The sequence below is a fragment of the Spea bombifrons genome, chromosome 4 (assembly GCF_027358695.1).
Source record: "Spea bombifrons isolate aSpeBom1 chromosome 4, aSpeBom1.2.pri, whole genome shotgun sequence".
In the NCBI taxonomy this organism is placed as follows: domain Eukaryota; kingdom Metazoa; phylum Chordata; class Amphibia; order Anura; family Pelobatidae; genus Spea; species Spea bombifrons.
Window position 1 is genome coordinate 94,469,369 of NC_071090.1, and position 17,702 is coordinate 94,487,070.

General features: G+C 39.1%; 2 protein-coding genes across 2 annotated transcripts in view; both read right to left on the reverse strand.

Moving 5' to 3' along the window:
* Nucleotides 1–1,032: 1,032 nt before the first annotated feature.
* Nucleotides 1,033–7,002, reverse strand: LOC128491463 (calcium-activated potassium channel subunit alpha-1-like). Its single transcript, XM_053463785.1, has 4 exons — nt 6,907–7,002; nt 4,721–4,915; nt 3,108–3,211; nt 1,033–1,189 (listed from the first exon to the last, which is right to left on the reverse strand). The coding sequence occupies exons 1-4, from the start codon at nt 7,000–7,002 to the stop codon at nt 1,033–1,035; spliced, it is 552 nt and encodes a 183-aa protein (XP_053319760.1).
* A 4,324-nt stretch (nt 7,003–11,326) lies between these two features.
* Nucleotides 11,327–17,702, reverse strand: part of KCNU1 (potassium calcium-activated channel subfamily U member 1) — a 38,874-nt gene continuing 32,498 nt past the window's right edge. The window contains exon 22 of the mRNA XM_053463786.1: nt 11,327–11,403. Coding sequence (XP_053319761.1) covers nt 11,327–11,403 — 77 coding nt within the window. The remainder of the gene's footprint in view (nt 11,404–17,702) is intronic.

The window sequence follows — 17,702 nt, forward strand, 5'->3', positions numbered from 1 at the left end:
AAGTGAAAGATGATCCTGTTAAATTGATGCTGCTCTATGCCTCATCTTTCAGTCTGAGCCTGTCTGATGCTGTACAGGAATCAAACTCCACAAGCTTCTCATCCCACCTGAAAGCGCTGCTCAACTTGGACGGACACAGCTTTTGATGCCGACGGTGGGATGCTCATTCAGAACACAGAGGATCCTGGGTGTCACAGATAACAGCAGAGACAGCTTGTCCTTGACAGCTTATTTTCAATACAGGCCTTTGCATAAAGAGCTGTTATTGCAAAGCCAAGAGTCCCTTACAGGCATCCCCAATATTCTTTTAAAGTTGAAGGAAATAAGGTGTTGCTGGCAGCTGGATATAGGAGGCCGGCCTGACTCTGAATGTCTGTCTGTGATGTCTAGTTAGGACACTGTGATGCTCTGAATAATGCTGATTTATTAACGTGCAATCTTGCTGAGCTCATCAGTTACAAGTAGAATGGGTGTCAAAATTCTCTGCCCTTGATATTTGTGTGGGCACTATTAATGAGTGTAAGGATTACCATGAAGTAGAATATAGTGAACATGAATCTTTTTATAGCCATAGCCTAACAGCAAACCTCACAGACCCTAATTTATCATGGATATTTAGGAATTCTTGCAGCCATCCAGCAACATGGAGGATCTCAGTGTTTAGTGAATAGTTATGCTACTATTTCAGTTTAGCTTTATGGCTAGGTAATAGCTTTTGAAGAACTAATATTTGCATGATGCTCGATTTGCCTGAAAATTAACACATTATGGGAGTTGTAGCTGCCTAATGGCTCGAGATCTACCATAGATTCTGGTGATTCTGAACTACTAAAGTAAGCTACTGAGAACATTGGAACATGAGGACAGAGTATAATACCGGTGTGTTGGCAATTAAGCCTTTAATATCAGAAAGGTTAAGACCATGGTCTATTGTAAACCCAATGAACTTTAAGTGTTAAAAAAAAAAGAAAGGTTAAGAGTTGGATTTAATCTTAAATGTAAACTAAAAAATGGTAATTCATCTTCAGAGTGCTAAGTTGAAGCGTCAGCGAATAAAGACTCTATGGATGTTGATGATACTGATCTTGCTAAGCCAGGCGTATTTGGTTGATCTCTGAATGGAACCACACAATACAGCTGATCTGTGGTTAGCAGTGCAAAGTTTTTTGGTGGTCTGGTGATCACGTACCTGTAGAACAAAGTAAGTGAAAGTATCAAAATTATAATTGCTATTAGGAGTATATTTGAGCTACAGGGTCCTTGTTCAATATAATATAATTCAAATGACATACAGTGGCATTAAGCATCTTCTAAGATATTGCCATTCCTTGTAGGCCCCTTTGAACTTAAAATATGCATCATGTGGGGCATCTATGTTTTAAAAAATATAAGCTATGTATTTATTTGACATTGTCCAAGGCCTGACCCAGAGCAGCACCACCACCCGCAGCCAGAGTCCTTACTCCTGATGTGATATCCTGAAGCTCCATCTTTTATGTGTAGCACCTAGGAACAGCTTGTTATGAGGGCTGCGCTGGCCAGGCCAAGTCCTTCATAGTGTAAATGGACTGGTTAGGGAGAATAAAAGCTCTTCGTTGTAACTGATCCATTCAGCAGTGTCGCACCAAGGATTGTCCAACAGGACTATCTGCCCCTGGTTGATGTCAGAGGGTCTGTCTTCTCTGGCATATGCCACTCTTGGCCTAGTTGGCCAACTGAATTGTATATATTAACCATAAGAATCCATAGTTACATGGAAAATAGTCTTTAAGGACTTCTGTATAAAAGCGATTGACACTTCACAATCATGTTGGGGAATTTACACCTTCTTTTTCCATGTTTTTATCTTCAACAAATAAATAACTTTCTAAAGTATTGAGGAGACTACTGAACACTGTGTATAACTTTTAGGTTTGGTGTACAGATGTTACCCTCATGTGAGTCCTAGGTTAGTTGAGGTGACACATAAAGTCTTATCTTGTTGCACTCTGCGCCAAGAAGGGCCAAATACAGCAAAGTCTCATCTCTGAAAGGCTGAATTGTCTTCCAGATGTGTTTTGTTGCACCAAAACACAGAATTATTATGGTTTTGTATATTCGTGCTGGCGTGTCTTGCTAGTCTGCTGCTTCTTATTAAAAATGATAATAAAAAAATGAAATACAAATAATGTGGTAAAGTTTATGTGGTTCCCCACTTTGATAAAGGCTTTTTTTGCAGCCTGAAGACAAAATAAATTATTAGTGAGATTTACAAGCAATTTTTAAAGCTTGATTTATAGTCGTGCTTTTAGGAATATGTGAGCAGTTCATTTTATATAAAGACAAAAAATGCATCTTTAGCCCATATGAAGGGCCAATCTGTTTAACCCTCGGAGTGCCACAGTAGACCAAGTGCATTGCTTGTGAGCGGAGGCACTTAATTTCCCTATGTAGAAATAATTACCTCTGGGCTTGTTTAGTGGTCTGCAATATATTGTACAATTATATCATGCAACATGTCATTATCTATGGGCACAGGAAATTACCCTGAACCTTTTAAAACCTGTATTACTAAAACTTCCTGCTTTCCTCCAGAACACAATCTCTGCTTTATTGCATTTGATGAGGTCTTGGAAAATGTTACCTTGTAATTAAAATATCAATTTATATTTATTCAGTTGTAAACAACATCTGGCATTTATTAAGAAAAAAAAGAAAAAATACTTTCTTTGTAATTCAGTAGATTTATGTTAGCAGTGTTTTCTGCTGCTTCTTACCTGGGATACCCTCAGTCTATTGAGTTACGCTTCTATATGGTCAGAAATAAGATATTTCTTTACCATCGCGATCAGATCCCATAGATGGAATTATTTTAGGGACAAAAAGCAGAACTGGACATTTTTATAAACTGTTTTTTTTTTCTACAAAATGCTAGTTTCTGAATGTAAAAATAACATGGAACTTAATAAGATTTCCAATTAAATATAAAAACATTAACTATGTGTATTGTACAAGGTTCATAGTATAGATTTCTGATAGCCATCTACCAAATTTTTGATTTCTCAGTATTAGATCACACATGGCTCATGGATGTCAATCATGATTCAGTACCGAAAAAGTACACTGACCTTCTCTGTTGTTGGTCTGGATCATCCATAAGACGGTAAATCCCGAAGCAGATGATCCTGGAATCAGTCAGTGCGTTGCAGAACAACTCTCCATAGGTATTTCCCTTCATTGAAAGAATACAGAATAAGAGCCCAATTAGTTTCCTGAAGTTTATATACATGAAGCAAAACACGCTAACTACAGAGGCTTCAAACAGGGGTTAGGAAATCTGTAATTGGTTGCTATTGGACAATAGTTGAATGGGGCTCTATTGCAACAGCCGCTAAAAGGTTACACATATCCCAAACCTTGATGCATTTTGTTGTGCTCTGGCTTGCTAATTATTTTTGTGGTTCTACAACAAGTCCACATATTCCACGGTATTTTCAGCACTGCAAGGATGCACTCTAGGACAGGGTATTAAGCAGGCTTTGTCTGTCCTTGGTGAGTACATCTCAAACTTGTTTTGTACAGTATTTTGCCCTATGGGGACCTCTTAAGTTCGGTCTTGAATGAAAAAGGAGTTAAGACATAGACCTCCTTGATCTGTTGTGCCTAGAGGGATACCAACTTGACCTTACTGAAGAGGCCCATGAAGGTCAAAATGTATATTGTTGTTGGTTTTCTTGTATAGACACAATAATCCTCGCATTTCAGGACTGCCCTTGTGGCAGGATCAGACTGATATGTTTGATGGAGACTTTTCCTCCAAAACCTAAGATGCTCAAGTGTGGGGATGTACAGGCTATGCAGCAGCTGTCCATCCTCCATGGTATGGATTTTCTGGTGTCAGTAACACATACAGGTTTGAGTGTTCTCACAAGTATAAAGGAGAATGGGTCAGTGTCCCCCTCTTTCTGATGCTACCTCAAACCTGTACAATGAACGGGTAGTGAGGACCGACATAGGAAAACCATGCCCAAGGAAACACGTTTTATTTCCGCTGCAACCTTTTTAGTGGTCCAACAGCAGGAATACTTCTTGCTGTGTTAATAAAGCCACTTTTCAGATGTTGCACCAGAACAATTTTATGCAAGCGCATATAGGAGGGTGCCATTGGAGATATAGTTAACTTAAGGAGCTAGAAGCCATAATTACAAATGTATTAGTGAACCCTACCCTTTTGGGTAAAAGCCACCACACCCCAAGTTTTTTAAACTAGATAGCAAAAAGCACAACACAGTCTGAAGGCCCTATGTTTTAAAACGTTAGGTGTTTTGCTATTGCATATGTAAGGGTTTGGATATGTCTCGTCAATGTATTTGTACACAACAGGAGTTAAACTCTTATCTAATAGAGTTTCAAAGATCTTATTGTATCTTATGTTATCTAAATGCACTAGAGATGGACAGGATCTCTAATTTTCTGAAAATTTCTAATTGTACCGAAAATGTTCTTATTTATCTAAGCTAATGCTTGTTAAATGTTAATAAGCAAACGTCCACTTAACTGAGTGTCATTTGCAATTAAGTCTCACAAAGCAATCCAGGAGTGCCACTTTTAACCATTGTCCCATTCTCATCATCAGTGGCATCAGTTGCCAGAAGATGATAATTGTAGGAGTGATTTAACTATAGTTTTGCCGCATGTTCACTGCTGGTGAGATATCCATCCACTAGCAAAATATACTTACGTTATGATAATCCAGTTTGGGGTCCATCAGAGGGACAAGGGCCAGTTTGCAGCGGTCCTGTGGAGCAGTATGGCCTGTGTACCCGGATCTATTTGTCAGGGCATTCTCCTCAGCTAGCTGCTCTTCTAATTCTGGGGTAGTTCCTCCAGTCACTAGGGTCTGGAGCAGTCCCAAAACCTGCCAGTTAAAATATGTCTATGCAGAAAAGAGAAAACTTAAGTGAGAACTATTAGAAAGAATCTTCATTACTGTTGTGTAATGCTTATAGAACACTCATTATACAAACGATGTATAGTCACCAATCTGGCCTTCTATAGTAGGCTTTAGCAGTAACAAGAAATATGTTTTACTTCTTAAAATGCCTTACTGAGTGCTGAGTTAGATCATTTTATTTTCGGGGAACAAGAATTTGAGTGCTGCCTTACACAAGGACTGACAGTTAGAAACATTTGAACTTTAATAGAAGCAAGGAAACATGGTTTAAATAATGTGGAAAGGTTTGCAGGATGAGACTGGGATAATGACACATATGATAATAAGTTTCCAATAGCTCAACATATTCCACTAATTAGTATTACAATACATATACACAATAAGTATGTGTGAAAACACAGCTTCAAAATTGAAAGGATTTAGCACATTTTCTCCACTATGGTGGTTTTCTTGATGACACTATGCATTACCATTTACCCTGTATGGGCAGTAAAACAAAAATCTGGATGCTACCCTCTCTACCAATTAGATTAAACGTTTTTGGGCCTTAAAATCCTAACGTCATTGTTTTATCAGAATATTAGAAGAGATCACTGTAGATAACTCTGTTAAATTATTCCATTGATTTACTAACCAGTGGAAAATGCCCCATAATTTACTTTGAAACAACATTTAAACAAATCTTGCAAAAATAAAAAGGATTTGCTGTGTGATAACATCTATTTCATATATAAATGCTACTTCATATGGCCAGTACACTGTTAGCAAATGTGCAGTATGTCCTATTCAGAGATGTTTTACTGTGATTCAGATTGTTCCTTCTTGGCAGAGATGACCATAAGGTTTGTGTTGCTTCTCAGAAAGAACACAATTGCAATGAATGGCCTCACATGGATCTAGTAGAGGGGGTATATCTCCCCCAAGGTTTAGGAGGACGAGAGACACCAGAGGGGAAAACTTTCACTCAAAGTCCAGTGTTGGGTATTAATTTAAACACATGGTGTAAGCATGATGATCACAGAAGGTGAAAGTGGTAAAAGGGAGAATAAAGGGATAAGGAGCACCCAACCTCCCAGAATGCACACAAGGTATCCATGCCAGCACTCAGGTCAGGGACCACACTGCCACAATATGGGAGCAATATCCCCTTTTTGCCATTTTGTTTGTGTGTGTAAAGTTTTCTGACAAAAGTTATTATTGAATAAAGAAAAGGCTACAAACTGCAACATTTTGGTAAAGAGGGTAAAAATCACAATAGCGTCTAAAACTATAAAGTGATCTATAAAATGGACTTTACAATATTTTATTCATTGTGTGACTGCTGCAATTTGTTTTTTCCCTCTTTAATTAAAACAACTGCCCCTAATTTAGTCGTTATGATTATATGGAGAAATACATTTTGCGGCAGCAGCAATTTAATAGCAGTAATAAATGAAGGCATTGTATGATTGCCGCACTGCTCTATGTCAAAATATAGTAGCCGATTTTAAAGCAGTAGAGATGGTATCCTCAGAAAGTTGCAGTCCCAGCAGACAGAAACGAAAAGCTCTCTGCCATCTCTAAACCCTTAAATGCTTCCTGAAGTAACAGGACATCCATTTGTTCCAGCAGTAACTGACCGCTTGTGTCATTTGTCAGCACTATTTACAGACTTTGTGTAGATGTGAAGAGGAAAATCTTTGTCAGCCATCATCGGTTTGAGACAGGCAGCAGCAATTCAGGGTTAAGACTGGAGACAAGTGTCTGATGCTCACATCTCATGAAGATAAAATGCACGGATACATTGTAACTTTATACTTCTCCTACTGTGGTGTCATAATGTGACAGCGCCACTACAATACAGTGACACTTGATATGTGTGCATTATAGTATACTGTACTGGGCTTGAATATATGAAAAGATCACAATGCATCTGAGCTGGGCTTCCGGCATCTCTCCACCAGTCATTGAGTGTTAGCCAAGTTTGGTAGTACAGTATTCAATATAACATAAGTCTCAAATACTCCATTACTTTTCAAGTTAAGGATAAGTTCATTGGGAGTTATTCCATAACCACTGGAGATAGGCATGGTGCCTTCATTATTATACAGCTGTGTAACATATGCAAATTGAAATGCTATATTATTCTAGGATTTAATGAACACACTAATGTATGTGCTTCTAATACCATATAGGGGTAAATAATTAAATTGAAAATAGTAAGATATATAGAAATATGTATGAAAACTAACTATAAGACAAAAGTATAACATGTTTATCCCTTCTTTATACCATAACATGTTAAATACTTTGAAACAGGCCCATATTGAATAGCCTTTATTGATTTGGATCGGATTTTGACCATACATGGGTGATTATGTATGTAAACACAGAATGTAGTTATGTATTTTATTTTGTATTTTTATCACATTTACACCAAGGATGGTTTGATGGCTCTAGTAGAACTGTAATTCCGTATTTGTAGGACAGTATCATGAGAGATTTATGCCCATAGCTGTCCAAGCATTAAGGTAACACATTGGAATGCTTGGAGTATTCTGTCTAGGTGTCTCCACTTCCTTCTCTGTATGGGAACTGGGAAGGGCCGGAGAAGTTCAATGGAAGAAGGCTTGTTGTGGGAAACTTGGCTCATGTATTAGGCATCATAAAACAAATAGAGTTGCACATAGAGCAGGTCAAACTTAACTGGCATACCCCCAACCCAAAGTTCTGAAGGACTGTCCAGAATGGCAGCCGCACGACAAAGGCAACTACATACCATGTAGGCTTTCTAAAATAACGTGATTAATGGCAGTGCCTGTATGTTTGTATATTAAGCAAGTATGTCAGTCTTAGATAATTAAACATGAGCCTGGGCTACTGAAAAGCTTCACAAGAAGACATTTATTTTTTAAAAGGTCAGGGAGGCTGCAGAGAACAGTAAAGCTGATATTTCCCTCAAAACACAAAAAGAATACAAAACCCTTTCAGAAGCTTACCCTTATGGTCGTGTATAAACATAATTGAGATTTAACTGACTCATCTAAACAAATTATTGGTGTAGAATGTAAATATGCAAAAATAAAATATGTTTGTAGACATGAACTTAAATAGGGAAAAAACCCAGAAATTATAGTATTGAATGAAAGCCCCTGAGTTGACCCAGAGAATGGGCAGCCGGCACTGAGTATCCCTCATTCCCTATAAAAAAAATGTGATTCATCATTTAATCTACTGATTTGCTTAGCAGAAAGTCCATAGCAAATTTCTCAAGGACTAGTTGCCCATTGGACCATTCACAAAGAGCAGATATAGTGCAAGCTAATTAAGTATTTAACAGCACAGCTGAAATATGTCCATCAATAGGGGCTTCTGTCATATCGAGCAAAGTGGATACCACAAGATCCCAAGGAGGCTACTATCTTTGGGCCTTTTTTATACACAAATGATTTCTTCTATATTTGTTGGTGTGCCTCAAGAGAGGCAGCATTTTGCCATGCCTTTTGTCTCTAGATGATCACCAGTGTGCTTTTAGAGCAAAGGGTTGGAGCTAGCCAAAGCAATGGAAGAGCAGTATGGGGGAGGGGCTAGAATGATTATAGCTGAATGAGGGAGGGGCTAGAGCTAGCCAGAGCTCTTCAAGGGAGGGGCTAGGGCTACCCAGTGCTCTGCAAAGGAGGGGTAGAGCTAACTAAAGCTGCAAGAGGCAAATAGCATGATGCAACTGCAGCATGTTTCTGACACCATCACAAAAAAGGTTAATTAATTTCCCCTCCACATTAGGTAAAAAAAAAAAAAAAACCTGGCAGTTCAGATGGACCAAATGTTTCTTATCTGTCAGATTTGAGTGTATATTAGTAGTACGGTATGTAAGGGTTAAGATTGTATGTGTTTTATAAGGGCCATTCATTTGAATACCAGCCACTCCAAGTGCAGTTAGGACTAACTTGTTAGCTGGCATGTGACTTACCATGCACATCAAAGAGTCTAGGAAACAATCAGAGAAAACGGATCCAGAAGCAAAAGCAGTGGTTAATCGTGCATTGGTTTCTGGGTGTTGAGGGTATGTAGAGTCCTCGTCTATAAATGTAATATTTGATGCTTGCTCTGTTATAAATAAAAGGAGAAGATATACAGGTAATTGCTGATCTTTCATAAACAGAGTTATAATTGTTTTAACAACTAGATACAAGGGACCCAAAATAAATAAACAGTCAAATTGCGAATGAATAATTTTCTCACAATTCTGTTAATGTTGTTCCTGCGTAAATAAAACTCTGACAATCTGGGGAAGTGGTTATTCATCCCCCACAGCAAGCTTGTGTGCAGAGTGGCACGTATACCACTGACCCGTGCAGAGCACTTATTTTGGTATCCGCGCATGCACATAGAGACACTTAAATATCAGTGAGGGGGGACCTGTTATGATGCCAATTACACCACTCTCACTTTTACTGAACTCCAGTGTCCCAAAGAGACAGAAAAAGATTCAGCTTCATTAGAAACTATAATATATCCTTAAAAAACGACCACGTTATTAAAAGTATTATTTATTTCAATTTATGTAACATGTTATTATTCATCATTTCATTTATACTATATATTTTATGCCTAAATCCGGAAGCTGGTGATAGCAAGTTTCATAGCATCAAGCAGGGTAAATAAAACTTCTAGATACTGACATAGGCAAACCTGGTCAGTTGGTTATGAAGACGCTGCCTTCGTGATGACAAGGCGAGGAAAGGTGCAGAGAAGAGAATAACTAACTTATCATTCAACCAACAAATACCACAGTCCTATCATTTTCTCCCGATCTGCTTTACTCTGTGATTCACCCCTTAACTGCCACATATACTGGAAGCTGATACAACCCGTTCTCTGTAGAGTTCTGCAACAGATGCAGCACGACACAGATCTCAAACAGAACGCTTCCCCGTGGCTGAGGAGCTGTCTACTCTGCTTTGGTTGCAGAGCGAGGTAGCCTCCCCATGTAGCCGTATAACAGGCTCTGCCATGTAACATTAATTTGACAAGCATCACCTCCCAGCGTGCTGGAACCTTTGGAGGGCTCCTAATTAAACTGTAGACACCCGTCGGTTTTATTTGTGAGGGGGTTTCATTGCTAACACACACAAGATGATTTAATTAGCGGCATGCGTGCTGATTAGCAGCATTTAGCAGAAGAGTCGACATTAACAGCAGAAAAGAAAAGCTAAAATAACAAGCGTACATTTGCCAGGTCAAGGAGAGACATGTACGACTGCCGTAGTCACGCGCAGATTGAGGGACCTGACAGGTTATACACTGTGTAACCCTGGAAATAACAGAGGAACATCAATGCTCGGACAGCAAAGAACAGTTAACCTTCTGTGTAATAGATTGCTGGGACCCCAAAGTGTTAAAAGTCTTACGTGACATTTCACTGGTTTATATATACTGCAAACCCATGAATCTATGAGTCAACTTTCATCCTAAATTGAGCAAGCTCAACCTCACCACAGGTTAAAGTGGTTCCCGTCTTGGACAAAGCTTGGAAGCCCCCTTCGGATCTAATGTGTTCTCTTTATCTCTGAGCAAATTGTAGATGTTTATAAATGGGCCATAATAAGGGTTATGGTGGCAAGCGCTGAAGGTCCTTCAATAGTTATGATACAAAGCAGTTCTTTCTGAAATACACTGCATTCTTTCTTATTCACCATATACGCATACCCCCAAGAGTCTGCGTTTAGGGGGGGGCAGTAAATCTTTGAGGCTCAAATCCCTCTGTCCCACTTTCCACCCTCTTTAATACAAACTCAGAATGTTTTCTACCACCCTGAAACGCATCTAAATTGTGTAGAAAGATATCATTACTATTACTTCCACAAATAACCATCAATACGTTATGAATTTACATAAAAAGTATTGGTAAAAGCCGCCACCTAGTTATGCCCCCCGATCCCTCCCTCATTTGTTTGGGGGGCATATGGTCGTTTAATGAACTCATCTGATGTCTGATATGGTTCACATGTTTCTTTTAAACAAATGCTTTATTACCTCTAAAAAGAAAGTATAAAGTAAAAAAAAAAAAACACTACTCCTACTTAATAGTGCACAAGGACAAAAAATGTGCACCTATGTTTAAAATTATAAAAAGTATATAGCTTATAATAAAAAGTACCCCTTATTATATACCCCTAATGTCGAAAAAATATAAACATTTCACTGGGTATTAAACCCACTTAACTTTTTATGTTTTAAAATATGGGTAACAAATTTGTTACATTGTGGCTGTGCAACTTTTCTTTATTGCCTCTTCCCCTTTACTGATTCCCATCTTTGACTTTTCATAGCCACTCTAGATTGCCCGTTCTGAAACTTGCTAGCTCAGAACTGATCTGTATTAATAATACCCACCCCGAAATTTAATAACTCTCAGAATGACTTACTCAGCTCTGTGATCACCGGAATCCTTGGCGCCGGTTTCTTCTGATCCGATAAGCACAGGAGGTCTGTAAGCAACAAAACATAAACACAAAGAGATTTTTACAAGAAAGGCGAACAAACAATAATTATACCTGTCAAATCCACCAGCGAGCATTAATTGCATCTCTTTCTCATGCATTACCACCACTGCTGGGAGGCAGCTTAAACACTGAGAATGTCACACTTTTTAATGGGGGGTTGGATCTGGAGGGGGGGCACTGAATTCTTCAAGGAGGTCTTGTGGTCAATACCCCCCCCAAAAAAAAATAGTCTTTGGGTGGCTTCCAGTGGTTTTGATTTATTTATTAATCACTACCCTTTATGAAGGGCCAGCACCTTCTCCTGCAGGAAGAGCTGGGTTGGCCCTGCTTGGTGCATAGTTAATTTTATGATATTGCATAGACTCTTTTGTATGTAATTGCGGTTATGTACGCTATATGTGCCGTGTTATGAATATTCAATGATATCTGCACTTCCGACGTATTATTCATCATTTGTTTCTGGCTGTTTCGGAATGGAAATAATAGTCGCCAGGAAATAGATGCAGCTGCCCAATTTAACCCTTTCTTCTTGTGTCAATATTTTGCTAATTTCGAGTCATCGGTCGCGTGGTAACATGGGCTTGTTATGCCAGAATTACTTAATGATAGATTAATACTGTACATTTAAACTCCAGTGGCAGATTAAGGTGTCAGGATTAATTATTATTACATGTTTGGAATATGTCACAATCTATTTAGATCACAGGATGAATTTGCTAACACGCTTCTGCCGTGTGCTGTCACTCTGCTAACTGACACGCAATTGAAAGACAGTTCAACTTTTCCACGGAGAGAGAGAGTCGGATTTCATATGAAAAGGCTTGAATAATCCTTTGGCAAGAGAGGTGGGAAGGGAAAAATGAGAGAGCGGTGAACAGTTCACGAGGGCTTTAACCTGTCACTGAGCACATCCTGGCACTTCTAAGAGTGATGAGAGTTATAGTCCACAATAGTGGATTTCGCTTAATGAATTACAGTCCACCGTAGGTTGAAGTAGGTTTGATCAGACGTTGACAGTCAACAAACCAGACAATTGTTATTGTAGTACATAGTCTGCCCTTTTTTAATAACCTTTTACTTTATTATTAATTATATCGGGTAGCTTTACTCACATCCTAGGCTTTCTTAAATTGCCTTTCTTTGTCTGCCTCTTCTTTATTTCTCCCCTGTCAATATGCTGCCATAGTTCACCTAGGTCTTTATATGCCATACTAGCTGATGTGTCCATCATTAAAATGACAGAAGGTAGTTAAAATTAAACTGTATGTGTGATGTGGATATGGAGAGAGTCCAAGACGAGGCGGCACACAGCGAGATCCAGGTCTATAATCGATCTGTGCCTGTGAGACCGCAACGTAGTGTATTCACATCACACACACACACACACATATATATAAAAATATATATATATATATATATATATATATATATATATGTGTGTGTAAGCACAGTACACAAAGAGCAGCAGCCTCTTTAGCTTTACATAAATTATGACCTTGATGACAAGTCACTAAATTTAGGTTTATATGATCTTATTATATCGTTTGCCCTTCGATTCTGAACCTTCCAAAGCCGAAGGAGTTAATGAAAAACTACAGACTTCTGCTGGCCGGGTTGGACTCCTGAGGGATGGTAATTTCGTTTTTTTGGGTAATGTAGTTTAATTTTTTTTTAAGCTGCCAACATAAGGCAAGTAATTGAAAGTGAAGGTTCGGATACAGAGAACAGGGAAAGTGTTCATCCCGTGAGGTGTTTAATAAAACTCGCATTCAATTACAAAGAATTACATTACTACGGAGACTGGGAGAATGCTTAATATTGCATTTTTACTCCAAGATGTCTGGGCTGGTGTCAGGGAAAGGGGCAGAGACAGCCATCCAAACACATAAAACTGAATAAATGTCGAAGTGCTGATATTTGTGCTTTGAAGCAGTAAAAAATGTCCTTCGTGTCAGCGCTCATAGACCTAAATTAAGAAACGCCTAATTACTTTTCATTTGTGTATTTGAAATATAGTTTAGTTCTGGAGCAGTGAAAGCGGTAGGCGAAGCTCACAGATGTAGCGAGGAAACATTCCGGAAGAGCAGGTTATGTTTCCTTTGGGTGGAAAATTTGTGGGCATCTCTTAATGGAAAGATTAGGGTTTGTATACTAAACTCATGTAATGCAATATAAGCCATGATCAATTCCCTTCCCTTTCATCAGCTTTTCCTTGGCTCATTTTATTAGGGCAAGAGATATTTTTTTGGCATAAGTAACATGCGGCTTTATGATTGTCCTTATGTAATGTCTACCTGGCATATGATCACATATCTAGGACCTTTCCAGGTTTGGTATTTAAATAAATGCAGGTATTTGTGAAAGCAGAGAACTGATGGCACCTTAATTAAATAGAACTAGAGTAGGTATGAATTATCTTTATACTAGATATGTTTCCCAGTACACTACATGGCCAAAAGTATGTGTAGACCTGACCATGACACCTATATAAGCTTGTTGGGCATCCTATTCCAAAATCATGGACATTAATATGGAGTTGGCCCTCCTTTGCAGCTTTAATAGCCTCCGCTCTTCTGGGAAGACTTTCCATAAGATTAAAGAGTATTTCCCAAAGGTGTTCAATGGGGTGAAGGTCAGGGCTATGTGCGGGCCACTCAAGTTCCTCCACACCAAATCTGTGAAACCATGTCTTCATGAACCTTGCTTTGTAAACAGGGGCGCATTCATGCTGGAACAGGAAAGGGCCTTCCCCAAACTGTTCCCAAAAAGTTGGAGGCATACAATTGTCTAAAATGTCTTTAAAGTCTGTAGCATGAACAATGCCCTTCAGTGGAACTATGGGCCCCAAACCCTGAAAAACAGACCCAGACCAGTATTGTTAGATTGTAAGCTTGTTCCTTACCTCTTGTTTCTTTAAGTCAACAATTGTTTTGTTATATACTACTTGTTATGGCCTGTTTACCCATTGTACAGGGCTGAGGAATATGATAGCGCTATATTAAACAAAAAATAACAATAATCCCTCCTCCACCAGGTTTTGTATTAGGTGCTATGCATTCCAGTAGGAGACATTATCCTGGCATCCACCAAACCCAGATTCATCCATCAGACTTCCAGATACTGAAGCGCAATTCATCACTCCAGAGAGGACGTTTCCCCTGCTGCAGGGTCCAGTGGCGGTGTGCTTTACACCACTCTAGCAACTCTTGGCATTGAGCTACTCAGCCATGGAAATCCATGATGGGCTAAATGGTTCTTATCTGCCGTCACATACTATGTTTTTATGCCTCTGGGTCAGGGGCTACATCGGGTAAGCTAGTCACCTAGAGTTGTGACTAATATTAGGGGCTAATGTTAGGGGTACTTGTTGGAAAGGGTTGGTATTGGAAGTAATTGGTTGAAGATATGCATGACTAGTGGTAGTTAGTTAAAAAAGGTTGACGATCTAATGGTTGATGATTTAAGTGCTTGGGTAGTGCACTTTTTGAAACATCTGGACCAGCACCAAAGCATGTATCCAATTTAGAAATAAAAAAAGATGTTGAATGATATTCATGTAGATTGGTCTATGTGGTTTTGTTATGACAGTTTAGAGTTGGTATGGCACTTATATGACCTAATGGGCTTTCTTTCAGTGTTTGATGCCCATACCTCTTTATGGTGTTTTCTTAGTGGTAAAATGTATTTTAATAAACCTTAACTGGAATCCAATCTGGAGGTTCCATGGTGTTACATTAGCATTAAGTGGCATTTAACAAAGTGAAGTCACAAATTGTGCAAATCCTGCCGTGGAAAGTAATTTATTTAATCGTCAGACAGGTTTGGCAAACGACTAAGCCTGGCACTGACATGTATAATATCCTCTGATAAGTACAGAGTATCTGCAACTTATTAGCTCATAAATCCTCAGCTATTCAATTAGAGATTTACAGGGAATTCCAGGGACAGCAGACAGCCATTAGCGTTTATTATCATAAGTAAAGGCATTTGCTGGAACCAAGTACAGGTCACAAGCATTACATCTCAGCTAAAATACACATGTAAAAGCTTATTGACTCAGAGACTGGGAAACTACTAGTGTGCCATTAATTTTGTTTCCCCACAAGTACACAGTAATGTTCTGTGCTGTCAAAAAATCCTCACATAATTCATTACATCTATTTATACATTATATGTGTTTTGGAGTGATGTATGGACATTGTGCTTTCATTGTAAATAAAAGGCAGTTGTTTGAAACATTTATTGAGCAACATATAAATACAGAACTAGAACTTCAATTGTTTCTCTTAGGAAATCAGACTTCATAGGGTAGAGAGAGATATGACTGCTCACTCACACCTGGGTGAAAGCTCAATATCTTCTAATAGCCTGTGAGTACTAAAAGGTTACCCTATTTTCTATGTTATATTCTGGCCTAAGAAGCTTAGGCCTAGGGTGGTAGGTGCAAGGGCGCCTCTTTAGGGAGAAAAAGTGCTTCATTGCGTACTGCTGCCAAGAGCAAGTACGGGAGATGTCTACTGTAATGGTCTAGTTACATCATGGAGGCCAAGGCAGCACAGTAATCTTTCCTGGCACGATTGCCTTAAAAAGCATCATATCATGGCGCTCAGTAGAGAAGGCAGTAGCTGCAGAGGTAAGTGCTGGGGGCAGCTGGAGTGTATTCCTAAACTGGACCTAGGATAGCGCTCAGCCAAGATACACCGCTGCCTTCTTCTTTCTTTGGATTAAAAAACAAGTGGACCTCTGAGCTTTCCTCCTGCACTCACCATAAATGACATCTAGCCAGTGCTTGCTTTAAGGAGGTTTACTGTACAATGTATGTGATGATGCACTTAGGAGAGGCCGTTGTGGTGCATCTTAAGGCTGCCCACACACTTGGACTCTTGGGTCACTAGAACTGCCTGCTTGGTAGGATAAAAAATGTTAATATGTGTTATACTGTGTAGGCACATGTTGAGTGGACGGTTATTACCTGTGCACTACCTCAAAATTATTTTTTTATATGTTTATTTTGGGGCTGGGTGGGGCTACAAGTCAGGTTTATAAGCGTGGGCCATCACAGCATGGCGTTGGCACTACCATTTTATTTCTAGAAGATTATAAAGGAGGATACAAACACAAAATCACTGTTATATTGATAAAAAAAACAACATTAAGGTGCAAGTCAGGAAGGGCCTAAGAGAAAATTACAAATACACAACAGAGAAAGAAGGTTATATTTAATAAGGAATTCTTATTGGGATTAGCAGCAATAGTACAATTAGCAGGAACAATTCAATTGTTACTAAGTGTGCACTTCACTTACTATAACCCCTACAGAGAGCTTATGAGTGAGACCAATGGTTTCTGCAAAGGTCACCTCGTTCTGTCCCCCAAATCCTTAGACGTGTGAGTTGCCCCAGCATTCTGGCAGAGAAGCTAACATTCTCAAGATCTCAGCCCCAATGCTCAGCATCTGATCTCCATAGATGATTTATGACCAATACTTTGCGTCAGGTGCCAGTTTGGTGGCTTGTCACTACTACTGCCACTGGTAATTTACTTGCTTAATCTTATTTACAGAGCTGACATTTATTAGCATGTTACTGTGAATACATTGTTTCCTCTCATGCCTAAGGCATTGATAAAGCACAACGCTATCAATTAAAATGTGCATGCTATGAGTTTGCATTTTTAATTAATCATAAAGACTCCATTGCTCATAGAAATTTAATTATAGCACACATGCTGGTAATTATCGACCAATAGCCGGTTTATAAAATTGCACAGAGGAATTCACAGCAAATGTGCCTACGAGGATCACTTGCCGGCCCAAAATATGTGTTTCTATAGATATCAGGAAGGCATGCATTGGGCTTTGTTATTTTAACTATGGCATACAATAGGCATATTCTGGCATTTTGCTCGGTAGCTGTCAATAGCGGTTGTCTGGCAGACTGATTCTAATGGTATAGAATATGCCAACGTTTTGTTAATGATATGGATAGGCCATGATGTCGGGTAGTTGGGCATCAAAGTCATAGTTTAGTTATGAAACTAAGAATTTTTGAAGTGGCCTTGTGAGCATGGCATTGAGGTTTTATAAATAAGTCTATTCAGGAAGAAATAAAGTGGTCTGACCAGACTAACCATATTCATACCTGGGAACTTCTGGGCTCCGGCTACCTGGAGCCTTCCCTATGCGGGACACGGCCAGGACTGCACACTGTGGGCGTTCCCGCTGACGTCGGGGGCATTCCCACTGACGGCAGCGAAAAAAACACTACCATTTAAAGGAAAAAAAA

Coding starts and splice junctions, on each gene's coding strand:
- LOC128491463 (XM_053463785.1), bottom strand. CDS start 7,002: ATGCCTATCTCCAGTGGTTATGGAATAACTCCCAATGAACTTATCCTT. Junction 3,212..4,720: donor CCAAACTGGATTATCATAAC/GTAAGTATATTT, acceptor CTTTCAATGAAG/GGAAATACCTATGGAGAGTT. Junction 1,190..3,107: donor CCAGACCAACAACAGAGAAG/GTCAGTGTACTT, acceptor TTTGTTCTACAG/GTACGTGATCACCAGACCAC.